The sequence below is a fragment of the Nannospalax galili genome, unplaced genomic scaffold (genome assembly GCF_000622305.1).
Source record: "Nannospalax galili isolate Female #2095 unplaced genomic scaffold, S.galili_v1.0 scaffold24, whole genome shotgun sequence".
Classification (NCBI taxonomy): domain Eukaryota; kingdom Metazoa; phylum Chordata; class Mammalia; order Rodentia; family Spalacidae; genus Nannospalax; species Nannospalax galili.
In genome coordinates this window covers 694,295-717,124 of record NW_008352654.1, presented here as the reverse complement: position 1 = coordinate 717,124, position 22,830 = coordinate 694,295, and the positions used below count along the sequence as shown (strand labels likewise).

Here is a 22,830-nt window from a genome sequence, read left to right as displayed (position 1 = left end):
CCCAGCCTAGCCTTGAACTTGAAATTTAATTGAGGTTGTCTTTAACCTTCTGATCTTCCTGTTTCTACCTTCCAAGTGCTAAGGTTACAGATGTGCATTTCCATATTTAGTGTTTTTGTTCTTGTTGTTTTAATGTTCAAAATCCAAGATTTTTATTTATTTTTAAAATTTTATTATTTGGGGGGTAGTTTGAGAAAGGGTCTCACCATTTAACTCTGGCTGGCCTAGAACTCACTATGTACATCAGGCTGGCCTCAAACTCACAGAGCGCCTTCTGCCTCTGCTTTCTCAGTACTGGGATTAAGGACGTGTGCCACTATGCCTGGCCCAAGATTTAAAATTTTTTTCTCTTAAAAAAAAAGACCAAAAGAAATTTTTTTTCTCATTAATTTATTTACTGTGTCTGTACATGCCACAGCACACATGTGGGTGTCAGAGAACATCTTGGAGGAATCAGTCCTCTCCTTCCACCATGCAGATTTCAAGATCAAATCATATCATCAAGCTTGGTAGCAAGCACCTTTACCTGCTGAGCCATCTCAGCAGCCCCAAATCCAAGCTTTTTTATTTTTTTATTTTTAAGTTCCAAGGCTGTGATTTTTTATTTCTAGAAGTTCAACTAGTTGTTTTACATTTTCTGTAGGGCACAGGTGAAGGTCCACTAGGGCTAAAGAAGAGTAATAGAAAAATGATGGAAAACATTGGGACTTGGGAATGGGAGAGGTTCAGCATCAAGGTCTGGGTGCCCAGGACCGAAGTCAAGACCTTAGCTGGCCATCAGGGGAGGTGGGGTCCATTCTTGAAAATCAGTCCTCCCAAGACTAGAAACTGCAAATGACAGAAACCTCCCTGTCTCCAGCATAGGGAAGCCACTGCCAGACACAACCTGGGACCTGGGAGGAGGAGGTGCTGGGGAATGCAGTCACTTTACAAGAAGGTTGATACTCAGTTTTATGCAGTGCTGGCTAGAGATTGAACCTAGAGCTTAATTCATTCTAGGCAAGCCCTCTACCAAATGAGCTATATCCTCAGCCCTAAGAGTATCTTGTATTTTGTTTTCTTTTCAGAGAGGAATTCTAAATATATTCTTTGGAAGAATCTAACTAATCTCATTATAATAATATAAAATCTCAAGAGAAGTTTAAGTATTAGTCCCTTTTGTTTCTTTGAAGATACAGATTTTGTACTTAAACTTCTCTTGAGATTTTGGTATCTCAAAAATATCAGAGGGGGCTGGAGAGATGGCTCAGCGGCTAAGAGCACTGGCTGCTCTTACAGAGGACCTGGGTTTGATTCCCAGCACCCACATGGCAGCTAACAACTGTCTGTAACTCCAGTTCCAGGGGATCTGACACCCTCTTCTGACCTTGGCAGGTAATACACCACATGGGTACACTTACACACATGCAAGCAATACACTCAATACACATAAAATAAAAATATTAAATAAGATAGTTTTTAAAATAGTTAAGCAACGAATTCCAAGTAATCAAAACTTCAAGGTCAGAGAGAGGGCTTAGCAGAAAAAAGCACATGTTCCACGCCTGATGACCTGAGTTCAATTCCAAGGACCCACACAGTGGAGAGAACTGACTCCCATAAGTTGTCCTCTGACCTCCACATGCAGGCAGTAGCACTTGCATGCATATACACATATACACACGTACACATACAAATAATTTTAAAATTCAGAAAAAAAAATTAACTTTCTAAAAATAGTAAAACTGGGAATCAGACCACTAGTCTCATATTCATGATCATTCTGACAGAACATATTTTGAAATACAGAGCTGCACAGCACTTTCCATTGCCACTCAGGTTCTCTACCACTCAGCCTTCTAGATCTCTGCACTTCAAACATCTCTTCAAAGGCAGCCAGCTGGGGCTACAGAGAGACCATGTCTCAAAAAGACCAAAAAAAAAAAAAAAACCAAACAAACCTAAGAGAAACAAACAAAAACAGCTACTAACACATAGGTAGTGTACACAGCGTGGATATACTGGGCAAAGGAATAATTCACAATTCACAGCCTGGGTGGAACACAGTGAGGTTTCATCATAATACTCAGAATAGTGTGAAATCTAAAACTTATAAATTGCTTATTTCTAGAATTTTCCACACAGTATTTTCTGCCCTTGGTTGACTGTGGGTAACAAACTGAGGGAAGGGAAACCACAGAAGAAGGCAGACAACTATAATTGCAGTCAAGATTCTCTCATTAAAAGAAAGCTGTCTCTTACTCTCCTCCAGTTGTTCCCTTCCATGTCTTGGATTTCTGAGTCTTTCCCCATGAGCACCATCAACATCTGCCCCATTTCTTCTCTCAAACAGCTCTCACTTGCTAAAGTCTCCACTGTCACAAAATTGAGCAGCCTTCCCTTACTAAGCAGCCTTCCTCACTCAGCGGCTCAGCAGCATCTGCTATGAAGGTCTGGTTCTGCGGCACAGCCGTCTTCATTTCTGCCCTTCTCTAGGTTTCCTTTTCAGTTTCCTTTTCTCCTCAGCTGTTAAATGTTAGAATTATTCTAGATTTAGGGCCTTTTTTTCCACTCTTCACATTTCTAGGTGATAAAATTTACACCGTCAATAACTAACTTCATGCTGACAACTCAAATTTATATCACCAGGTCAGAACACTCTAGTCCATACCTGTACTATCCAAACACATTCTTGCCATCTCTTCTTGAACATTTCAAAGAGAGTTTAGATTAAGCTCATGACTTTTATCCTCCCAGCCTTCCCCACCTCTAATCTGGTCTTGCAACATCATCCACTTGGCCTTGGAAATCAGAAAACTAGGAGTCAATGTTTATTACACCTCCTTCATACCAATTCACTACCAAGCCCTGTGTATATCTCCTAAGTGTTTTCCTAATGCATTCACCCTTTTCTGTTTGTTTGTTTATTAGAGATAAGGTCTGACACAGAAGCCCTGCCTCTTTCAGTACTGGGATTGTATGCATATGAGACCACACCCAGTTCCAATGCTTTCACTTTTCCCTAGGCTGCCAAGGTCCTAGCTAGCCATCATTTCGTAGATAATACAATACGTTCCTAAGAGCCTCTCTGGAGTTCCTGGAACTCATCCCAACTCACAGTGCATTCTCTATACTGTAACTATCACAGTTCTTTTAAAATGCAACATGAAAGGCTGGGCATGGTGGTGTAAGCCTTTAATCCCAGCACTCTAAAGGCAGAGGCAGGCAGCTCTCTGTGAGGCCAGCCTGGTCTACACAAGTGACCAGGCCTACAAAGGCTGGCCTGGAACTCATCCCAACTCACAGTCCATAATAAGACCCTGTTTCAATAATAATAATAATAATAAAACGCAACATGATGTGATATTTGCCAGTCCAAAAACAGAAAAAGAAAAAAAGAAAAAAAAAAAAGTACCAATGAAAAACAGAAAGCTTTTGATTGTTTTGAGTTAGTGTTGGGACAAAGCAAAACCTGTAAGTGAAATTTAAGATCTGGCTCTTAGTTCTTCCCAGCTTTATCTCCAGCTTTACTGTCCTGCTGCCACCTGATGAAGGAGGACATTACAAGTCACTTACTCGCTGTCTTATTTGACATACTCATACTTCAGAACTCATTTTACCAAGAACCTTTTGCTGACCTCCTGACAAGATTAAATCTAACATCAGTTACTAGAGTACCTTCTACTTCTCTGTACAAGTTACAGTTAAAAGTTTATGTGCTGGCGGCTAAAGAGATGGTTCAGTGTTTAAGAGCACCAGCTGCTCTTGCAGAGGACCTGGGTTTGGTTCCTAGGACCCACATGGCAGCTAACAACCACCTGTAACTCCAGTTCCAGGGGATCCATCGCCCTCTTCTGGCCTCTGTGGGCACTGAACACATAGGGTGCACTTACACACATGCAGGCAATACACTCATACATAAAAAAATATTAAAAAATTTTTTTGTGTTGGTATGATTACCTGTTTTTCCAGCATATCTATTTTTATCTATCATTCTATCTCTGGGGCCTGGTACAGCTCCTGGCATACAATAGGCACTCAAACAGAATTTGTTGAATGATTTAATGTTACATAAAAACTATTACTGTTTCATTAAAGCAGGCCACTAACTGATTATAACTCCTGATAAACTTAGCAGGGTTCATCACATAAACTTCCTGTTACTATAGAAGAAAAATATAAAAACATTATAAAAGGGACTGGTGGGGAGTTCAGCTGGTAAAGCACTTGCCTTGTAAGCACAAAGACCTGAGTCTGATCCCCAGAACTCATGTAACATGTCCAGCATAGTGGTACATGATTGTAATCTCAGAGCTGGGGTGGTAGAGACAGGAGAATCCCTGGGACTCACTGGCCAGTTGCTGTAGCCTCAGTGGTGAGCTCCAGGCCAATGAAAGATCCTGTCTCAAAGGAGGTAGATGGTATTCTGAAGATGACTCCCAAGAGTGTCTTCTGAACTCCATACATATGTACACACACTTATGCACACACATATAGGCATAAAAACAACAGCAAACTAAAATAAAATGGGATTGGGGAGATGGCTCAGTGGGTAAAGTACTTGCTATGCAAGCATGAGATGGTGAGTTTGGATCTCTAGCACCCATGTAAAAATCTACATCTAGTGGCCTTCACCTGTAACCGCAGTGTATGATAGTCAAGCATACTTGCACACATGTACACACTTGTGGACACACATGCATACACAAAACTTAAAAAGTCAACAAAGTAAAATATTTAAAGAGTAAAAAGATGAAATTCTCACTTTGTTGACCCTCATTTTCATTCCCTCTTAGCCACTGAGCCATCTCTCCAGCCCCTTCATAATGGTTTTAATTTATGTCACTTTTTCTTAATCTAAGTCATTGAAATTACACTGTATCCCAAAAGTACTTAAAAACGTAATTATCATAGCACTAGATGACTTATCAAAGCTAAACTCCATGCTTACCTGCTTTGCCTTTCTCTTCCGTCTTAGTGCTCATTAAACAGGCAATAAACTTGTTATCCACTTGCTGGAGAACCTGTTATTTATTCAGATAAATAATGCAACACTAAATAAAAATTAGCAAAGGCTTATCTGCATAGAAAGAGGTAAAGGTGCTTGAGCAAGCCTGACAACCTGAGTGTGATCCTTAGTGGAGAGAACTGAATCCTGCAAGCTATCTTCTGACCTCCATATGTATGCCTCCTCCCAAGAAATGTAATAAAATAAAGGTCCTGCTGAATACAAGAGAGTTCCTAGGGAAGCAGAGGGTGCGCAAGTGGGGTGGAAGGAGGACAGGAAAGGGAGCACAGCAGATGACAGATCATGGCAGCTAAGACAGAAATATCAAGACTTTGGAGCAGCATGACTCCCTTTTTTTTTGAGACAAGGTCTCATTATGTAGGCTGGCCTGGAACTCGCTATGTAGGTCCCTTTGTTAATGCACTCCTCAACAGTGGGTTCTTAAGCCTTTATAGCCCCACACAATAGAGGGTTATTTGAAAAAAAAAGAGTATTTTTACAGTTAGGGACAATGTTGTTTTATAAATGATTTGTTAGTATTTGTTACGTTGTTGTAAAATGTAAAGTCCAAATATAATCCTCTGCAGAAATGTTAACAAATCTCAGTATTATAAATTGAATTCATAATTTATCTTCCTCCAAATCTGCTCACACTATTAAGGACATTCTTTCTTTGCAATGACAACTAGTCTCTTGCTTTTCTTCTGACAATAAAAGTTAAAGGCTCCACCTGGAGTGGTGGCAAATGCCTTTAACCCTAGCACTCAGGAGGCAGAGGCAAGCAGATCTCTGTGAGATCAAGGCCAGCCTGGTCTACATAGAGTTCCTGGGCAGCTGTGGCTATCTGGAGACCTTGTCTCAAAAAGAAGTTCAAGGTTCCAATAAGATTAAAAACAAAAAACATAGCCGGGCATGGTGGCGCATGCCTTTAATCCCAGCACTCAGGAGGCAGAGGCAAGCAGATCTCTGTGAGATCAAGGCCAGCCTGGTCTACATGGTGAGTTCCAGGACAGCTGGGGCTACAAGGAGACCCTGTCTCAAAAAGACCAAAAAAAAAAAAAAAAAAAAAAAAAAAAAAAAAAAAAGTGCTCTGGGGCTGGAAAGATGGCTCTGCGATTAAGACCACTGGCTGCTCTTCTAGAGGACTCAGGTTCAGTTCCCAGAACGCACAAGCTGTCTAACAACTGTCTGTAACTCCAGTTCCAGGGGATCCGATGCTGTCTGGTGACCTAAACAGGGAGTGCACAACACCGGTGCACTTACATACATGTAGGCAATACACTCAAACACATACAATAAAAAAAATAAATAAATGAAGGGGCTGAAGAGATGGCTCAGAGGTTAAGAACACTGGTTGTTCTTGCAGAAGACCCAGGTTCGAATCCCAGCACCCACATGGCAGCTAACAACTGTCTGTAACTTCAGTCCCAGGGGATCCAACAGCCTCTTCTGACCTCCAAGGGCATTGCACGACATGGGTGCACTTACCTACATGCAGACAATACACCCATACACAGAAAAGAAAAATAATAAATAAAAAATAGCCAGGCGTGGTGGTGCACACCTTTAATCCCAGCACTCAGGAGGCAGAGGCGGGCGGATCTCTGTGAGTTCCAGGCCAGCCTGGTCTATATAGTGAGTTCCAGGACAGCTGGGGCTACAGAGAGACCCTGTCTCAAAAAGACCGAAAAAAAAAAAAAGTGAGTTTAGCTTGGGCATCACATAGATTTAAAAGTTGGTTTTACCTGCACTGAATGAATCATGTCTTTGGTGAAACGATAGGGATATAGTATGTTGTGAATTTTCACTGCTAAGCTCTCCGCCTGGCCACTGCTGACATCAACAGCAACCTAGAAAGACCCATCAAAACCATCACTGAAATTCTAATCCTTATGTCTGTAGAACTGTTTTACACGGATTTCAAAGTCCTTTAAAAATATTTATTTTTCAGGGCTTAGAATATAGTTCAGTGGTATAGCGAGCTTGCCTAGCATGTGTGAGACTCTAGTTTCAAGTCCCAGCACTGAAAAAAACAAAATTAAGCAAACATTTTCATATAACCTACTAAAGGTAAGATAAATTTAGGAAACTTATAGGTTCAAAAGGCTCTAAGAATAATTTTATCTTAATTAAAAAGTTTTGTTTATAAACACAAAATTACTGACAAACAACAATATTATTTCACAACAAATTGTCTGTGTTCCATGATCAAGTCCTTCAAGGCATTATAAGTGAAGAATCAGTAGTCAAGTCCTGGTCTATTACCCACCCTCATTAACACACACAGTATATGCTGTGACAACACACCAGAGAGAGAACATGTACCCAGGACCCACAGAGCTGCTCCAGCAGAAGAATCACTACTTTATCTAATGATAACACTTATCACAACCCTGTGAGGGTAAATGCATTCACTGTTCACATACTGAGTAAATGTGTTAAATCCCAAATTCCTGACCTTCCAAAATGCTGGTTCTTCCTCTCTACATTAAAAACCAATTTCCAAGGAAATTATCTGGAAACATGCCTAGCTTCCACTCATAATTACAAATTCATATACTCATATATGCCCATACCCAGGTGAAATTAAGTTCAAATTTTATAATGACAGGAAAAAAAAAAAGTACGAAGTACTGCAGACCTACCTCTGGGTAACGGGCAAATACTGGATTGTCCCATTCTGAAAACAAAGACTGAAGTGACTGACTACCAACAGCAGCACCCACAGCATCTAGGACAAAGAGGCACAGTTGGCAGTAAGAACTCCAGGGAAAGAGTATCTTCTCCTATCTGACTGTAGTCTCAAGACCAAAGATTAGACATGTTCCTACATTCTACAAATGTTCACAGCTTGTTAGTTTGTTGTACTATATCTCTAATTGTTTTTGATGTTACCTTTTTTTTTTTTTGAGTCAGGGTCTCACTGTAGCCTTGACTAGCCTGGAACTCACTATATAGACCAGGCAGGCCTTGACCTGTGTCACAGAAATCCTCTGCCTCCCCAGTGCTGGAATCAAAGGTGTGTGCCACTGTACCGGTTAGTTTTTGTCGATTTGACACAAACTAGAGACAACTGGGAAAAAGACGAAGCAAGCGGAAGCAAGCCTGTAAGCAACTGCCTCCACAGTCTCTGCTTTATTTAGTTCCTACCTCCAGGTTCCTACCTTGAGTACCTGCTTGGTTTCCACAAAGATGGACTGTGTCTTGGAAGTGTAAGATGAAATAAACCCTTTCTGTTCCAAATTGCTTTTGGTCAGTGTTTCATCACAGCAACAAAAAGCAATCTAGGACAGTCACTGGTTGTTACTTTGTAAACTAGTGTTATGACTATATTGCTTCTAACATTATAAGTTTGCTCCAAATTGTTTAGAATTCAGAATATGTGTCTGGAAGAAACTATAGTTCAAAATTTTTCTTGCTGCCTTGAGGTAAAAATATTCTTTAAGGATGAAAAATAATGGATATCTCTAACTTTTTTCAAAGAGTTTTATAAGATCAAACTATTGTAATATGGAGAACTTTGATCTTGAAAACTAAGAAACACTTCTCTAATCATAAGACACCACAGTTATGCAAAATCACCCAGTACTGACCTCAAGTCTGGAAAAGTAATTTCTGATCTAAATGCATGCACTGAATTACTTGGTTCTGCTGTTGAATAGGGCTGTGGGGAGTTCCTGTTCCTAAGGCACAGCTGGCACCGATCACGCTTCATAATGCAGTCCTGTTTTACTTTCTGCAGAAGGGGAACGGTGTATACTAGGTGTCTCCACAACCTCAGTTATTGCCCACCTCTGTTATTCTGTCTCAGCATCGTCCTCTCTTCCCGAGCTCTTGGAAGGAAAGGAAGAACAAGGTCGCTTCTAAAAGGATGACATCTGTACTGAAACCCTAAACAAAAAGGAAAAACCTAGAAAATTGAACTCAACATACAAAAAAAAAATTAAAAATTACATAAAATCTTTGTCCACCAGCTAAATGAAGACATATGGCAGATTACTAAACACTAGATATAGAGTCAAAAGTTCTTTAATGAAATTAATACTTGGTTATTTATATTAATAATTTGTCTCATTATCCATCTACACCAGATAAGAGTGAAGACCTGGGTCACCATGATTCTCGATGGTAGAAGGGAGGAAGTGTTGGGGGGAGGGTTGGCGACAGCTCGAGACATTTTTTTCCTTGTCACATCTTGGGTAAATGTGCTACTGAAATCTAGCAGATAAAGGCTATGCTAATATCCTACAATGTGTAGTTACCTAGAAAAGCTTTATGTTAGACTTAGACATACAGCAGTACTTAATGACCACCCACAACTTGGTGCAGCCTTAACAAATTCCCAAATTATGTGCTTCTTATCCCCAATACAGGTCTCCATTACAACATTTATTTCATCATAGCGGGTAAGTATAGCTACACAGCTGTCTCTAATAGACTGAAATGTTGAAAACAGTTAACTTAAAATGTGACAGCGCCTGCTACAGTGTGACAAGTTGTGCTGGATAGCTTTAGTGTCAACTTGACATACCTGGGTTGAGGGAGCCTCAATTGGGGAATTGCCTTCATAGGACTGGCCTGTGACCTTGTCTGTGGGGCATCTTCTTGATTGTTGAGTGATGTGGGAGGGCCCAGCCCACTGTGGGTGATGCCACCCCTGGGCTGGTGGGCCTGTATTGCGTAAGAAAGCAAGCTAGGCAGGGGCCAGGGGAGCAAGCCAGTAAGCAGCATTCCTCCACGGCCTGTGCTCCGGTTCTCGCCTCCAGGTTCCTGCCCTGAATTCCTACCCGGGGCTCCCTGATGAACTGCAACCTGGGAGATGTAAGATAAAATAAACCCTTTCCTCCCCAAGTTGGTCAGAGTATTTTGTCACAGCAATTGAGAAACTAGAACAACAATCAACAAATGTAAAATGAATACATGAAAGGGGAAGGAATGAGAAAGTACTCTGTTCAAACTCCAAAAGCATGGGAAGATGGGGCCTAAATTCTAACCATCTTTCTGAAAGATGATCAGACTTGAGTTCTAGAAGCAACACTCAACAGTCTTAAATAGGGGCAAAACATAATGAAGCTATTATTTCAAAACAGTAAATCTGTCTGACAAAAACTAAACCAAGAGATTAGCAAAGATTTAAAGTATGAGATGAAGTTGTATAACTCAGAAAAGACTGAACTGGAGATGTAGCTCAGCGGTAAAACGTTTAGTTAACATGCATTAAGACCCGGCACTGGGGGAAAGAAAAGATATTTTTAAAGAAAAAACTTCCATGGCTTGGGGACATGACATTACTATTTAAATTTACCTTTCTACAATAAAAGTTGGGTTTTTAAAAGACAGGGTTTCATGTAGACAGCTGGCTTCGCTATTAGCTTCAGATGACCTTGACTCCAGAGCTTCCGGCCTCCACCTCCTACGTGCTAAGATTACAGGAGCCTTAACATCTCATTGTCATTTATTACATGTTTACATTTTCACGTGTGGTTCAACCATGTCCTAATGTCCTGCTGCACAGAGCCATTTCCAGACAGGTAATTAGCACTCCATGTGAAAGGAGGGTGTGAGAAGCCATCTTTTCGATGAACTTCTTTCTATTCTAAAAATATTTTTCATTTGGAACTTGAGTTAAACATGGCCTTCAAAAGTTCACTAAAGATATGCCAATCCAGACAGTTAAGTGGGTTGGAGTATTTTAAACATCTAGATTTTTATTTAACAGAAGCATGTTTATGTTGAGTATGGAAGCTAAGATTTCCCCCTTTGTTTTTGGCAACAATTATCCCACAGTTGAATGTAATCCAGTTATTTTTTGGCACCGTATCAGAATCAGTTACATTTCAGGAAGATGAGGTGCCGGTGCCTAAGATGTACCTCTGCTAAGCATTCAGTACAGACCAGGACATAAAATGACCTAGGCATAGAGATGTCTTATGAGCAACTTGATAGTCTCAAGAGCAGTACTGGAAAAGGGTTTTCTCCTATCAAATGCTTTGGAAGTTATGATAGTAATTTTTTTCCACAGGAAAAAAACTGAAAAATACTGAGGATTTATTTAACCTTACGTAATTCAGAAACTTCAGCTAGAAATATTCATCCCAGGATAAATAATTTGCAATTATATTCATACAATTTATATTCTTTTATAGCATTCAAGACTTTTAACATGGATGCATGTTTAATGTTTATACTCCTAGTGAAAGCCAAGATTATAGCCAGATGGGAGTCAGCTTTGCCCTCACCCAACATCTGGCTCTCAACACACTGCCAAAACAATGTCACTTTTAATGTTTCCTGAGACCTGAGAACTCAGAGTCCTAGTTCAGGCTCTGATGTAGCTTTGTGGTATGATCTAAAAACTACATTATCATCAGGTTCTTCTATCAGAAACACAAGTGGATTACTATATACATGATAATAAATTACATTAAAAAACTATAATTATGAAAATACCGGCTTGGCATGTACAGTCAAATCCTACTTTCCAGAAGCAAAAAAGTTCATAGAATACTACTATACTGACCTATAGATTTTATTGGAAAACTATAGACTCATTCTAGCCATTGGGCTGGGAGCCACAGAGAGAAGCTTTCATGTATTTAAAGACAAATTTCTAGGGTAAACATACGTTTGGGAAAGAAAGGAAAAATAAAGTTAGGTAAGTACTGTGGATCGTCTCAATAGTACCATTTCACTAAAATGGGATTTCTCCCTCTTATACATATATACATTATAGACACATGTAGATACATTTATATCCTGTATCAGTCTTTGCCGTATTTTTTTTTTTTACTTAAATATTGTTGGACCTATAGAATCTTGATATGTCTTAAAACACAGCATAGATTTTGCCAGGTATGGTGGGATACACTTTTAATCTCAGCACTCAGGAGGCAGAGAAAGCGGGATCTCTGTGAGAGCGAGGCCAGCCTGGTATATATAGTGAGCTCCAGGCCAGCTGGGACTACATAGTGAGACCTTGTCTCAAAAAACTAACAAAAAAATAAAAAAGAGAAAACACAGTATAGGTTTTAGAATCAACCTTTGGGAGTTGGGTGTGGCGGTACACACTTGTCATTCCAGCATTTGGAAGTAGGGCTACCATGAGTTCAAGACTAATATGGGCTACAAAGAGAGTTGGAGGTCAGAGGCTAGCCTGGGCTACCTATCAAGACACTGACTCAACACTCCCTCACCAAAAAAACCCCAAAAACAAAAAAACCCTAAATAAAACAAAAACAAAACCCCTAGCCTTCCAATGCTGTCTGTTGAGATCATCTGTGGGAACAGTGATTACCTTGTTCTTTGATCATGGCTCTCTTCTCCAAAAGCATTTCAAGCCAGTGACTACTATATACTCACCATTCCCAAGTACGACATCCACAGCCACAGTCGTCAGGTCTTTAGTGCAAGCAGTTTGAACGTCTTTAGTAGGAGTAATGAATGTGCTAAGTCCAGTCATTCTGTTGATGTAAACCATTCTTCCCAGGGTTGCATCAAAATGCTGCTGCCAATCCAAAGAGTATGTATTTGATTCTTCATCCTCTGAACAAGACCTTGCTTTAGAGTCCTCTCTCTGGGAACAAATTCCACTTTGGCTGGCGGTGGTATCATCTATCCTACTCGTTACCATTCTACTGGGAGGGTCAGGACTTCCCATGTGTTGCTCTGAATCTCTGATAAGAACACCTGAATCTTTACTGATTTTAGAATCATTAGAGGGTAAGAGCAAAGGAGTTTCTGGCTTCTCGGTGTTATCCATTATAGTGTCAGAACATACTGCACTGTTTTTATTGAAGGAATTGTCCTGGGTGACAGAATCTGGTATCAGAAGCACATCACTCTCTGTTTTTTCATGCTCATTTTGAAATAACTCACAAAAATCCAAGTTTAGTCTACTGCATGGGTTGCTGTCTTTCCTACTGGAATCTGAGTTTGGAAGGTCATTCATATGACTTGTTATCTCCACTGTCTGAGTCTCTTTTTCAGAACCTTTCAATCTGGATAATTTAGAAGCCAGGGATTCAGGGGACTTCTCGACAGCTGAAGGGTTTCTGTTACAGTGAGCTAACTCTGCTAGAGTGATAGGCCTTTTTCTCAAACAAGGCATTTGTTGTTCTAAACAATCTTCTTCAGAAAATGTAAATATCTCTGAGCACAGGATAGGACGTACTGGTTGGCAAGTGTCATTTGGATCACCGTGCTTCGTAGCATTGATTTTACACACATCAGACATATCTAAGTAGCTCTTGTCTTTCAGTAAAATGTCAGGTTCAACTCGAGGACTGAGACAAGTCCTGACTTCAGTATCATTTTCCTCTTCTCTAGCTACAGGATGTTTAATTTTCCCATATTGCCTCTTAAACTTTTCTAAAGATCCTAGTTGTGAATTCAAGCTTAGCTTCCTGTGGACTATGTGTTTGGAGGAACCAATCACCTTATCTGTTTTTTTACTACCATTTGAAACATAGCTACACCATGGGTAAGAGTATGTATCAGGTAAAAAAAAATCTGTGTATGATTCTTTACCACTTTCCTGAAAAAGAGCAAAATTCTTATCAGTTGCTATTGGTTTGTTCTCAATCCCATAATTTGTATTTATTCTGCAAAACTTTTTGTTGGGCAGCTGAGCAGATTCTTTATTTAAAATGCTGGTTAAATTTTCGTTGTCTGGAGCCTCAATTGCATGGTGTGCTCTATTTCCAAATGTTTCTTGGGCACTTACAGGACCAGGTCGAACATAGTTTTTAAATGGATGTTCTGTTTCAGTTGATTTAGTGTGCTCATTTTGTACCATGTGAGTTATAAAGCCAGTGGAGCATAATTTAACTTGTCCATAACTAAAAACATTTACTCTGCCACAATTACTAGGCTCTTTTTTCTTTCCCTTCTCTTTCTGAGTACAATGTGCTTTCAACACAAAAGGCAGAGGTTGGCATCCCACTTCAGTAGCATCTTTAGCTTTCTCTAGTTGATTTATAATTCCTCTATTCTGGGGGATGTTGGCAGCCATGACATTAACAGCAGTACTTATTTTCTGTATTTCAAGATCTTCCTCACTCTCCTCAAAGAGATGATGTGTCTGAACAGGGCTTGAAACCATTGTTGGACTGGTTCCACATGGACTTTCTGAAGACTTATGTTCTAAGCAAGAGGCTTTGTGTTTCTCATTTTCTCCAGATTGTGATGCTTCAACTATCTCCTCTTCCAGCATCCTAGATTCCAAGCAAGCACTGTCTTTACTGTGTAAAGATGACTCTATCACTTTACTACAGTCTTGGCCATCCGATTCATAAGGGAACAAAAATGGGCCATCTGTCCTTTTTCTGAGAGCTTCTGAATTGCTAGAATTCTGGGTATTTGTATCTTTTATGCCACATTTTCTTTTCACAGCTTTTGACTGCAAATTAAACATTTCATAGGAATCCAAAATATTATTACATGCTTCCTGGAAACTCTGGTCACACTTCTCATGAGTGGATATATGCTTCTGAAGAGCAGCACCAAATAAATGAAAATCACTATCTTCACTAAATTCCTTAATATCTTCACCTGATAATTCCACAAATAAGTTTTCCTGCTTTAAAAATGTTTTCACTCCTTCCTGAATACAAACCAAGAGAGTATCCCAGTTCTGAAACTCAATCAGAGTTTTGGCTGGCTCCAGGCACACATCATAATCACAGAATTGGCACTGCACATTGATTACGTATATCCCATGGAGTTCTGGGGTAGACCGATGCCGAGGACTTGAATTCATTTGCCTACTACTGGCAGAGCCATTCTTTGGCCTGCATATAATACTTTCTTTTCTTAATAGAAAATCAATGAGTTTATGCAACTTTGTCTTTAAAACTAGTCTTCTGTTCACAAACAAAAACTGCATATTCTTACTGTAGTGTGCTTCAGAGCTGATATAGCCACTAAACTCAAACTCCTTATATTTAAAATATATGTCCCTTAACTTTTGAGACTTGCCCAATCCATAAATTTGACTAAATCGGGAACATATGTCTTTGGTTTTAGGAAGCTGAAGAACCATAGAACCAGAAACATCATTTCTCAAAGAGAAAGAAATGGAAGGGTGCATGAGAGAGAGCGCTTCTATCCTCTGTCTAACCTTCTCAAACTCCAGCCTAGGATCCATGCTTTTCCTCCTTACAGGCAACTGGTAAAATAGGTTATAGACTGTTATTGTTGTCCCCGCACTTGGTCGAGTCAGATCAGCTTCGCAAGCTTTTAGGGCTTTTCCATTCTGAAACACTTTCTTAAAGGTTTTCATTGTCCTGTTTTTCTTGGATGAAATTTCCACTGCACTGGCCATGTCAGCAATACTTGCCAAGGCCTCTCCTCGGAAACCATAAAACCTTAGGTTCTCCAAGTCCTGTGCTGAGTTGCATTTACTAGTGAAATAACGATTTCCCACCTTATCTATATCATCACTTCCCATCCCAAATCCATTGTCTATCACTTGAACTTGGAATGTTTCCATATTCACTCTGATGGCCACACATTTTGCTTCAGCATCAATACTGTTGAGGGTAAGTTCCTCAACACACTGTCCTAAGGAGTTTATGGCCAAACCAGATCGCAATTTGGCTTGTACTTCATCTGACAAACACTTGATCATGGCAGGTAGAAATGTGGTAAGAATACCAGGTACTAGCTTCCTTCTCTCACTGGAACTGGAAATAATTACCTATGGGAAGAAAACACATACTCTATCAAAGTTCAGAGTTATACAGCATTACCCACTTCTCTCAAGTAGTTGGGGTAAATGAAATGCTAAACCAAAATATGATACAAAAGTATACTTTTGATTTCTAAGCACAGCATACAACTTATGCCTGGTGCAATGGACTTAAATTCCAAAGAAACATTTACAATTTCATAATTTTCATTGCTCCTTTCTAAATCCCAAATGCCCTAAAGTGAAATCATAATTACACTTGATTTTGACCCATAAAGACAGTATTTGAAATTCTAACCACTTCACCAAAAACAGATGCCTAAACTAAATTCAGCTAAGAAACATTAGCTAGAAATTATTCATGAAAAAAAGTCCAAGTTAGTTTCATAACATTTATATATTGCACAATAATCATGAGTTTTAGAAAAACTTACAGTGATGGGCTAAGATGCTGTAAGTAGGAAGGTGAAACAAGGATGAAATTAAAAGTTAAAACATCGGGGCTGGAGAGATAGCTCAGCAGTTAAGAACACTGACTATTCTTGCAGAAAACCTGAGTTCAAATCCCAGCACCCACATGGCAGCTAACAACTGTCCGTAATACTCCACTTCCAGGGGATAGGACAGCCTCTTCTGTCTTCCGCGAGCATTGCACGACACCGGTGCACTTACCTACATGCAGGCAATACACGCATACACATAAAATAAAAATATTAAAAAAAAATATATCAAGGAGAGACGTGTGTTAAGAGATGGGTATTATCAAGATTACTCAGGGGAAGGAAGCTGGGATGGGAAAGGATAAGGCAGGAAAATTCCTTTGCCTATAAAGGAATAGAACCAGAAACATAATTTCTTTACCATTTGATGGCCAGGTATTGCTTTGGTAGTTTTGGGACCACCCTTGTTGATACTCGTTTGTATTGATACTCTATACAGAACCTACCTTGGCAATAATGATAGTATGAGGTTTTCTGAACCTGATTTCAAGTTTTCTTGCAAATCAAGTTTTCGTTTTCTTACAAATAAATCGTAAGATTCTAAGGTCGATAATGCCTGGTGTGGTGGCGCTCACCTTTAATGCCAGCCCTTGGTAGGCGGAGGCAGACAGGCGGATCTCTGTGAGTTCCAGGCCAGCCCCACTACAGGGAGACCCTGTCTCAGAAAGGCAAAACATCAACAACAACAAAGCTTCTAGGGTCGTAGCGCTGGTTTTACAAACCTGGAGCTATCAGAACTTCAGGTGCTTTGTAAGATAATGAACTTAGCAAACCATAGCAAATTGGTTTTTTGGGGGGTGGTGAATGTAAGCATTCTGCTTTCACTGCAGTCTTCTTAAGGCCTAGTCATCAAGGCGGCCCCGCCCCCACGCCCCGTCCCGCGGTTCCTCCTTCCGGCCCGGCCCGGGCGCCCGGGTCTCCTCCGGACAGGCCCGCGGCCGTCACTACTGCCCTTCTGGAGTTACAAGAGCTCCCGGGACCATCCTTTTCGTCACGTGCTTTCCCCCAAGTCACCTCGAATTTCCTTCACCAACTCTCAGACACCAACAGCCTCGGAGCCTGGTCACGCGCGCCCGAGCGCCCGCGAGCACGAGACTGGAGCATGCGCTTTTAGACCCCGCGAGCACGCTTCGGCACGTGATGTCGTAGTGCGCAGGCGCCGGGTATCACCGGCTGGGAACCCTTGCTGTCTGCATCTCTTTAGAGGGCTACCTCCAGTTTACACTCCAGCCTGGTACCTTTTGGTGTGGCGTAAAAAACTGTTTTTACTGATTTTTGTCCTTTTCATATTCTCTTCCCCTTTGCATATACTAATACTTAGTTCACCATCTATTTGACGTAATTGTGTAAGCCTTTCCTCACTAGACTGTAAACTATATGAGGGCAGGGATTTGATTTGTTTACTGCTGTATCCTGGTGGGAGTCCTTGACATCATAGGCATTCAGAGAATAAATGCAGAGCCTTCCATCTTAGAATTAATGCTTTACAGAGCTGAGAAATAAGACCAATGACCAAGTCTTTTTCTTTCTTGGTCTTTTTTAGACAGGGTCTCCCTGTAGCCCAGGCTGGCCTGGAACTCACTATGTAGAGACCAGGATGGCTTCTCTGCCTCCGGCGTGCTGGGACTAAAGGCATGCGGTACCAGGCCTGCGAGAGACCATAACTCTTAAGAGCACAGGGAGAATTTGTTTGGGGAATTATTAGGCAACAGCACTCACATGGCGGCTACTAACTATCCTTAAGTCCAGTTCCAGGGGAATCCGAAGCCCTCTTCTGACATCCACGGCATTGCACGACACTGGTGCACACACATACATACAGGCAATACACTCATACACATACAAAAATAAAAATTTTTTAAAATATGGAACTTAGGACAAAAAATTGAAAATCAGTAAATGCATATTTATTTAATCACTAATCAAATCAGATTTCTGGGGCTGATGAAGCAAAACTCTGATTACTGCCTTATTTGCTAGGCCTCCGTGACAAGGTGCCACAGGCTGGGTGTCCTAAGCAGCAACAATTTACTTTCATTTCTGGGACAAGAAGTCTGAGATAGTGTTAGCCCGGATTTATTTCTCCTGAGGCCTCTCCTTGGGCTGTCTTTTATTGGGGGGGGGGGGGGGGGGCGTCGTCGTCTTGATGCACACACACCTGTGTCCAGATTTCATCCTTGTATAAGGTCACCAGTCAGATTGGATTGGGCCCACCCTAACAGCCTCATTTGATTACATCTTTAAGGCCTTCCTTCTGAATAGTCACTTTCAGAGGTGGGTTAGGACTTCAGCACACAAATGGGAGAAGGAAAGTACAATTCAGCCCTAAACATGACTTTGTGGGAATTTCTTATCCGAGGAATAATAGTAGATGTTCCAGAAAAACAGAATTATTTCAAAGCATCATTTGAACTAACAAACTGAACTGGTGGTGCTTGTTCTTATGGTGTAGTCCACTGAAGAAAACAATTTAATGATTCAAAATAACTGCTTTAAATTGCCTCAAAATCTTCCTGGTACAATACTGACTGACTACCTCATCTTGCCCAAAAGGAAGTTCAGTGAAGATTTTTAAAGCAGTATACACAGAGGTTTCTAACATTTTTATTGAGAATTGTACACAATTGTATTCCACCATACATGTAATACACAGTAACATTCAAATACCTGCCTCTAAAATAACTTTTGACAAATTCTAATATCGAACACAGAATAATTCTATATCAATAAAAAAGTGAGATTTTCTTGAACAATTAAAAATTAGGTTGTTATTTCACAATTTGGAAATCTGAATAATCGAGCTTTGCAATGGCTTTCTCGTTGTTGAAGCTGGCTCTGTCAATGTGTGACTTCGGACTTCCTTGTGTCTCAAGCCATTCTTGCATGTGGCGCACCTTGGAGATGGGACCTTGTAGTTGTCCTTGCACAGTACCCCGGTTAGTATTCTGGACCCAGCCAACCAAGCCTAGCTTTTTACCCTCAGCCTGAGGGGGAAAAAGAGAGATCTAATGAAATTGCACAAAATACCATAATCTGTGCCAGACTCTTGGACTAGAATCAAACCACTGAAACTAATTTGACATTGTCCAGAAAAGTCAAAACCAGAAAGACAGTAAGGAGGATCTTGTTGCGATTTTAATATCAAGTGTTGGCCACTTGATTCCATTTCCTTCTTTTGTTCTACAAAACCCGTGCACTGGAACGTTTTACAATTTTTCACCAAGTAGTAAATGTGGCTGAGTATAAAGATTTGAGTTCAAAAAAAGATGCTTTTAGAATGGTTTCCTAAAGCTGTTTTAGAATACAGGGTTTGTAGCTTGTTCATCTTCCCAAACCCCTTTTTTATTTTGTTTTGAGACAGAGTCTTATGTTGTCTTGGCTGGCTAGAACATAGGCGAGGCTGGCCTTGATCTTCCAGCAATCTTTCTGCCTCTGCCTCCTGAGTGCTGGGATTACAGATGTGCATCATCATGCCAAGCCAAAGAAATCTCCCCCTTAGTTTTTCAGTTTTAGTTGGGTTTCTTTTTCAATACTAGGGATCCACCTAGAGCCTTGTACATGCTAGACAGGCAAGCACTGTAGTGCTAAGCTATACCCGCAGCCCTCATTTTCCCTTCTATAATCAAGAGTCTGCTGGGTGTGTTAAATGGAAAAAGCGTGAAGTTATTTGATCTTTCCCCTTGTCTTTGGCCAGGACCACACCTAAACAAATCCAGATGAACTGGGGTCCACTCTATCTTTAAAGATCATTACAAAGTATTTCACAATTTCCTGGACAACACACCATTGTTTTTACTGTAGAGGAACTCTCTAACCTAACATGTTTACATTGTACCCAAAGCCCACATTCTGTCATACTTGGTAGAGAGGGAAAGCAGCTGTGAGCAGCCTTTGAACACTTAAGTATTTATGAGGCTAGACAACCATCAGCTTTTCACTTGACTTTCTTATTAGATCATGGATCTACCCCTTTAAAACATTGGTTTCTCTAAGAGACTGGGTGGTGCAGCCTGAAGAAATCACACTATGCGCTCTGCAACTCTGAGACCTATCTAGTACCTAGTTCCTCCATGCATCTTGTCATATAGGCTATCCCAGACTAAATCATTAGAATAACTTACTTACAAATTCTAATTTCCTTTGTTGGGGTGAGGAGGGAGACTTTCTTTGAAGGCTCTTTCTTCTCTGGGCAGCCCCCTAACTCCCATCCGATATCTATGGTGGCTATCTCTTTCTCAATTAAGCTCCTCTCTAGTTTTTTTTTTCTTTCTAATTACATTTATTTATTTGTGGGAGGTGGCAGTGCCCACAGGCCACAGTGCAGATATGGAGGTCAGGACAGCTTGCAGGAGTCAGTTCTCTTTTTCCACCATGTGGGTGCTGGGGATTGAACTCTTTCCATTTAAGGCTCTATTGCAACGTCTCTGATAGTATGTACGGATACACTGTCTCTCATAATGCTTGACCATGCCCTCCATGGTCATGAGGTTCTCTATTCCAGTAAAACTCATTTCTGAAGGGTTATTTTGTGCCAGCTCCTTTTCCAAACCTGCCACTCCTTTTTCTAACGTTTCTTCTTTCTAATAAATAATCACAATGTCTTTAAAGCTGAACAAGCTTGGGGGCTGGAGAGATGGCTCTACAGTTAAGAGCACTGGCTACTCTTGCAGAGGACCTGCGTTTGGTTCCCAGCATCCACATGGCAGCTAACAACTGTCCACTTCCAGGGGATCTGATGCCCCCTTCTGGCCTTCATGGGCATTGCACATACAGGTGCATTTACCTTCTGGCAAAACACTCATACACATAAAAAAGTTAAATAAATTTTAAAAATAAAGTTGAGGGGCTGGAAAGATGGTTCAGCAGTTAAGAGTACTGGCTGCTCTTGCAGAGGACCTGGGTTTGAGTCACAGCACTCACATGGTGGCTAACAACTATCTGTAACTCCAGTTCCAGGGGATCTGGACACTGTCTTCTGACCTCTGCAGGGATTGCACGACACAGGTGCACTTATAAACATGCAGGCAATACACTCATATACATAAAATAAAAATAATAAAGTTAAACAAGCTTATGAAGTCCAACTAATTATTGTAGTGGGTTTTTCCCCCCTTTTTAGGGTTCCTTACATTATTAAACTATGGCAAAACTGAGCATATAGGAAAGGCAGTGATGTATTGGAGATAATTTTACTGCTATATAACCATATAATTAGGATAAGTCATTAATTGTTAAAGCAATCTATAATAGGAGCTGGATTACAGAAAGAAAAAAAAAGAAAAAAAAAGAAAAATAGGGAGCAAACATGATTGCATGTCCAAATGCCAGAGCAGTAACCTAGTAAATGTGGGAAATTGCTGGAGGATGCCAAAACAAGCATTATACACAGCAGAAAAATGTCTGAGGAGGAACTGGAGCATCCATCAAACCAGTTATGTTCAGAGCAAAGACATGTTTGCATAATGAACAATAAAATACTCCCACCAAACAAATAATACTTTAAAAGATAGAGGAAATTAAGGAATGAAGAAAAACAGGAGATACCTATAGCATGCTTTCCTAAATGCCAAAGAAGAAAACATAAAAGAATGCTGAGAATGGATTCTGAGGAAGACCCCCACAACCAGCCAACTAGGTATAAGAACTGCTCCTTGTGTTTCAAACTAACCTCGGGGAGTTGGCTGTCTCCAGTTGTTTAGTTACCATATATGGTAAATAGCTTTTAGCATGAGCATGCAGTTTTGAGCAGGTTATATCAATCAAATAAATAACTTGAAATGTGTTTTACCTGAACTCCTGTGGAACAAAACACTCCAAATTGTGACCCATTTGAGAATGGGAATTTCCAACAAGTTTTATTTGTTCACTAAATTCTATTGTGCACTAAATTTTTTTAAATGATAGCTTAAATGTTGCTGATTCCTATTCAGATTTGAATACCTATCTTAAGTTAGTGTTGTGGAACTCTATCCTCTGTTTCATCTTGAAATCATAGCAGCTGTGCTGACTGGCACATGACCCTCACAAGATAAGGTTCATTAACATCCCTTCCTTAGGAAGGGAGGGTCACAAAGTAGTGCATAGGGGGGCTCACAAAGCGGCTCTTCAGGTAGCACATGAGACAACTGTGCTGGGCCTATGATGCCCCAATCCTCCCTGAAGATATATAAAGTGTGGACGTTGAGCTTGTGGTGTGAGTGTAGTGCCTGTAAGTTGCCCATGCTCCTGTAGTAATCAAAATTAAACTCATTGGTTCAAGCTACACTTGGATGGAATCATTTGTTTGGACTGTTTTTGGTGTCCTATCTAGGGTGAACAGACATTTGCTAAAGTCTCCCCAGGAAAAGTTAACAGACTAAATAATCTGTTTCTTACAAAGAAAATTCCAAAAAGCTAAAACTATTTCAGAAACCATTTTCTGGAGCCAGAGAGCAGGCTCAGCAGGTCAAAGCATGTGCCACCAAGTCTGATGGCCTGAGTTTGATCCCCAGGTCCTATTTGGTAGAAGGGGAGAACTGACTCCTACAACTAGTGCTGTGATCTCCACACGCATGCCACAACACATACATGCCCACATACATATACACAGAAATGAATGAATAAATGAATGCAGTAAAAACATTTTCTGCTTACATAGTCTCCTGATGATTTTTGTC

The 22,830-nt window shown here is 40.5% G+C and overlaps 2 protein-coding genes across 6 annotated transcripts in view; both read right to left on the bottom strand.

Annotated features, from left to right (window-relative positions):
• The window catches only part of Mlh3 (mutL homolog 3), a 35,384-nt gene extending 17,999 nt beyond the window's left edge, over window positions 1-17,385 (bottom strand). For 3 of the 4 annotated variants that reach the window (XM_008849725.3, XM_029554418.1, XM_017802375.2), the window contains exons 1-6: window positions 17,189-17,385; window positions 12,347-15,683; window positions 8,780-8,878; window positions 7,633-7,718; window positions 6,733-6,837; window positions 4,931-5,003 (exon numbers count right to left, since the gene is read on the bottom strand). In XM_008849725.3, coding sequence (XP_008847947.1) covers window positions 4,931-5,003; window positions 6,733-6,837; window positions 7,633-7,718; window positions 8,780-8,878; window positions 12,347-15,614 — 3,631 coding nt within the window. In that variant the 5' untranslated portion in view covers window positions 15,615-15,683; window positions 17,189-17,385. The remainder of the gene's footprint in view (window positions 1-4,930; window positions 5,004-6,732; window positions 6,838-7,632; window positions 7,719-8,779; window positions 8,879-12,346; window positions 15,684-17,188) is intronic. The other variant, XM_008849726.3, reaches the window with a different exon arrangement.
• Window positions 17,386-18,118: 733 nt separating this feature from the next.
• Acyp1 (acylphosphatase 1) overlaps window positions 18,119-22,830 on the bottom strand; it is a 16,663-nt gene continuing 11,951 nt past the window's right edge. For both annotated transcript variants that reach the window (XM_008849721.2, XM_008849720.3), the window contains exon 3: window positions 18,119-19,158. In XM_008849721.2, coding sequence (XP_008847943.2) covers window positions 18,943-19,158 — 216 coding nt within the window. In that variant the 3' untranslated portion in view covers window positions 18,119-18,942. The remainder of the gene's footprint in view (window positions 19,159-22,830) is intronic.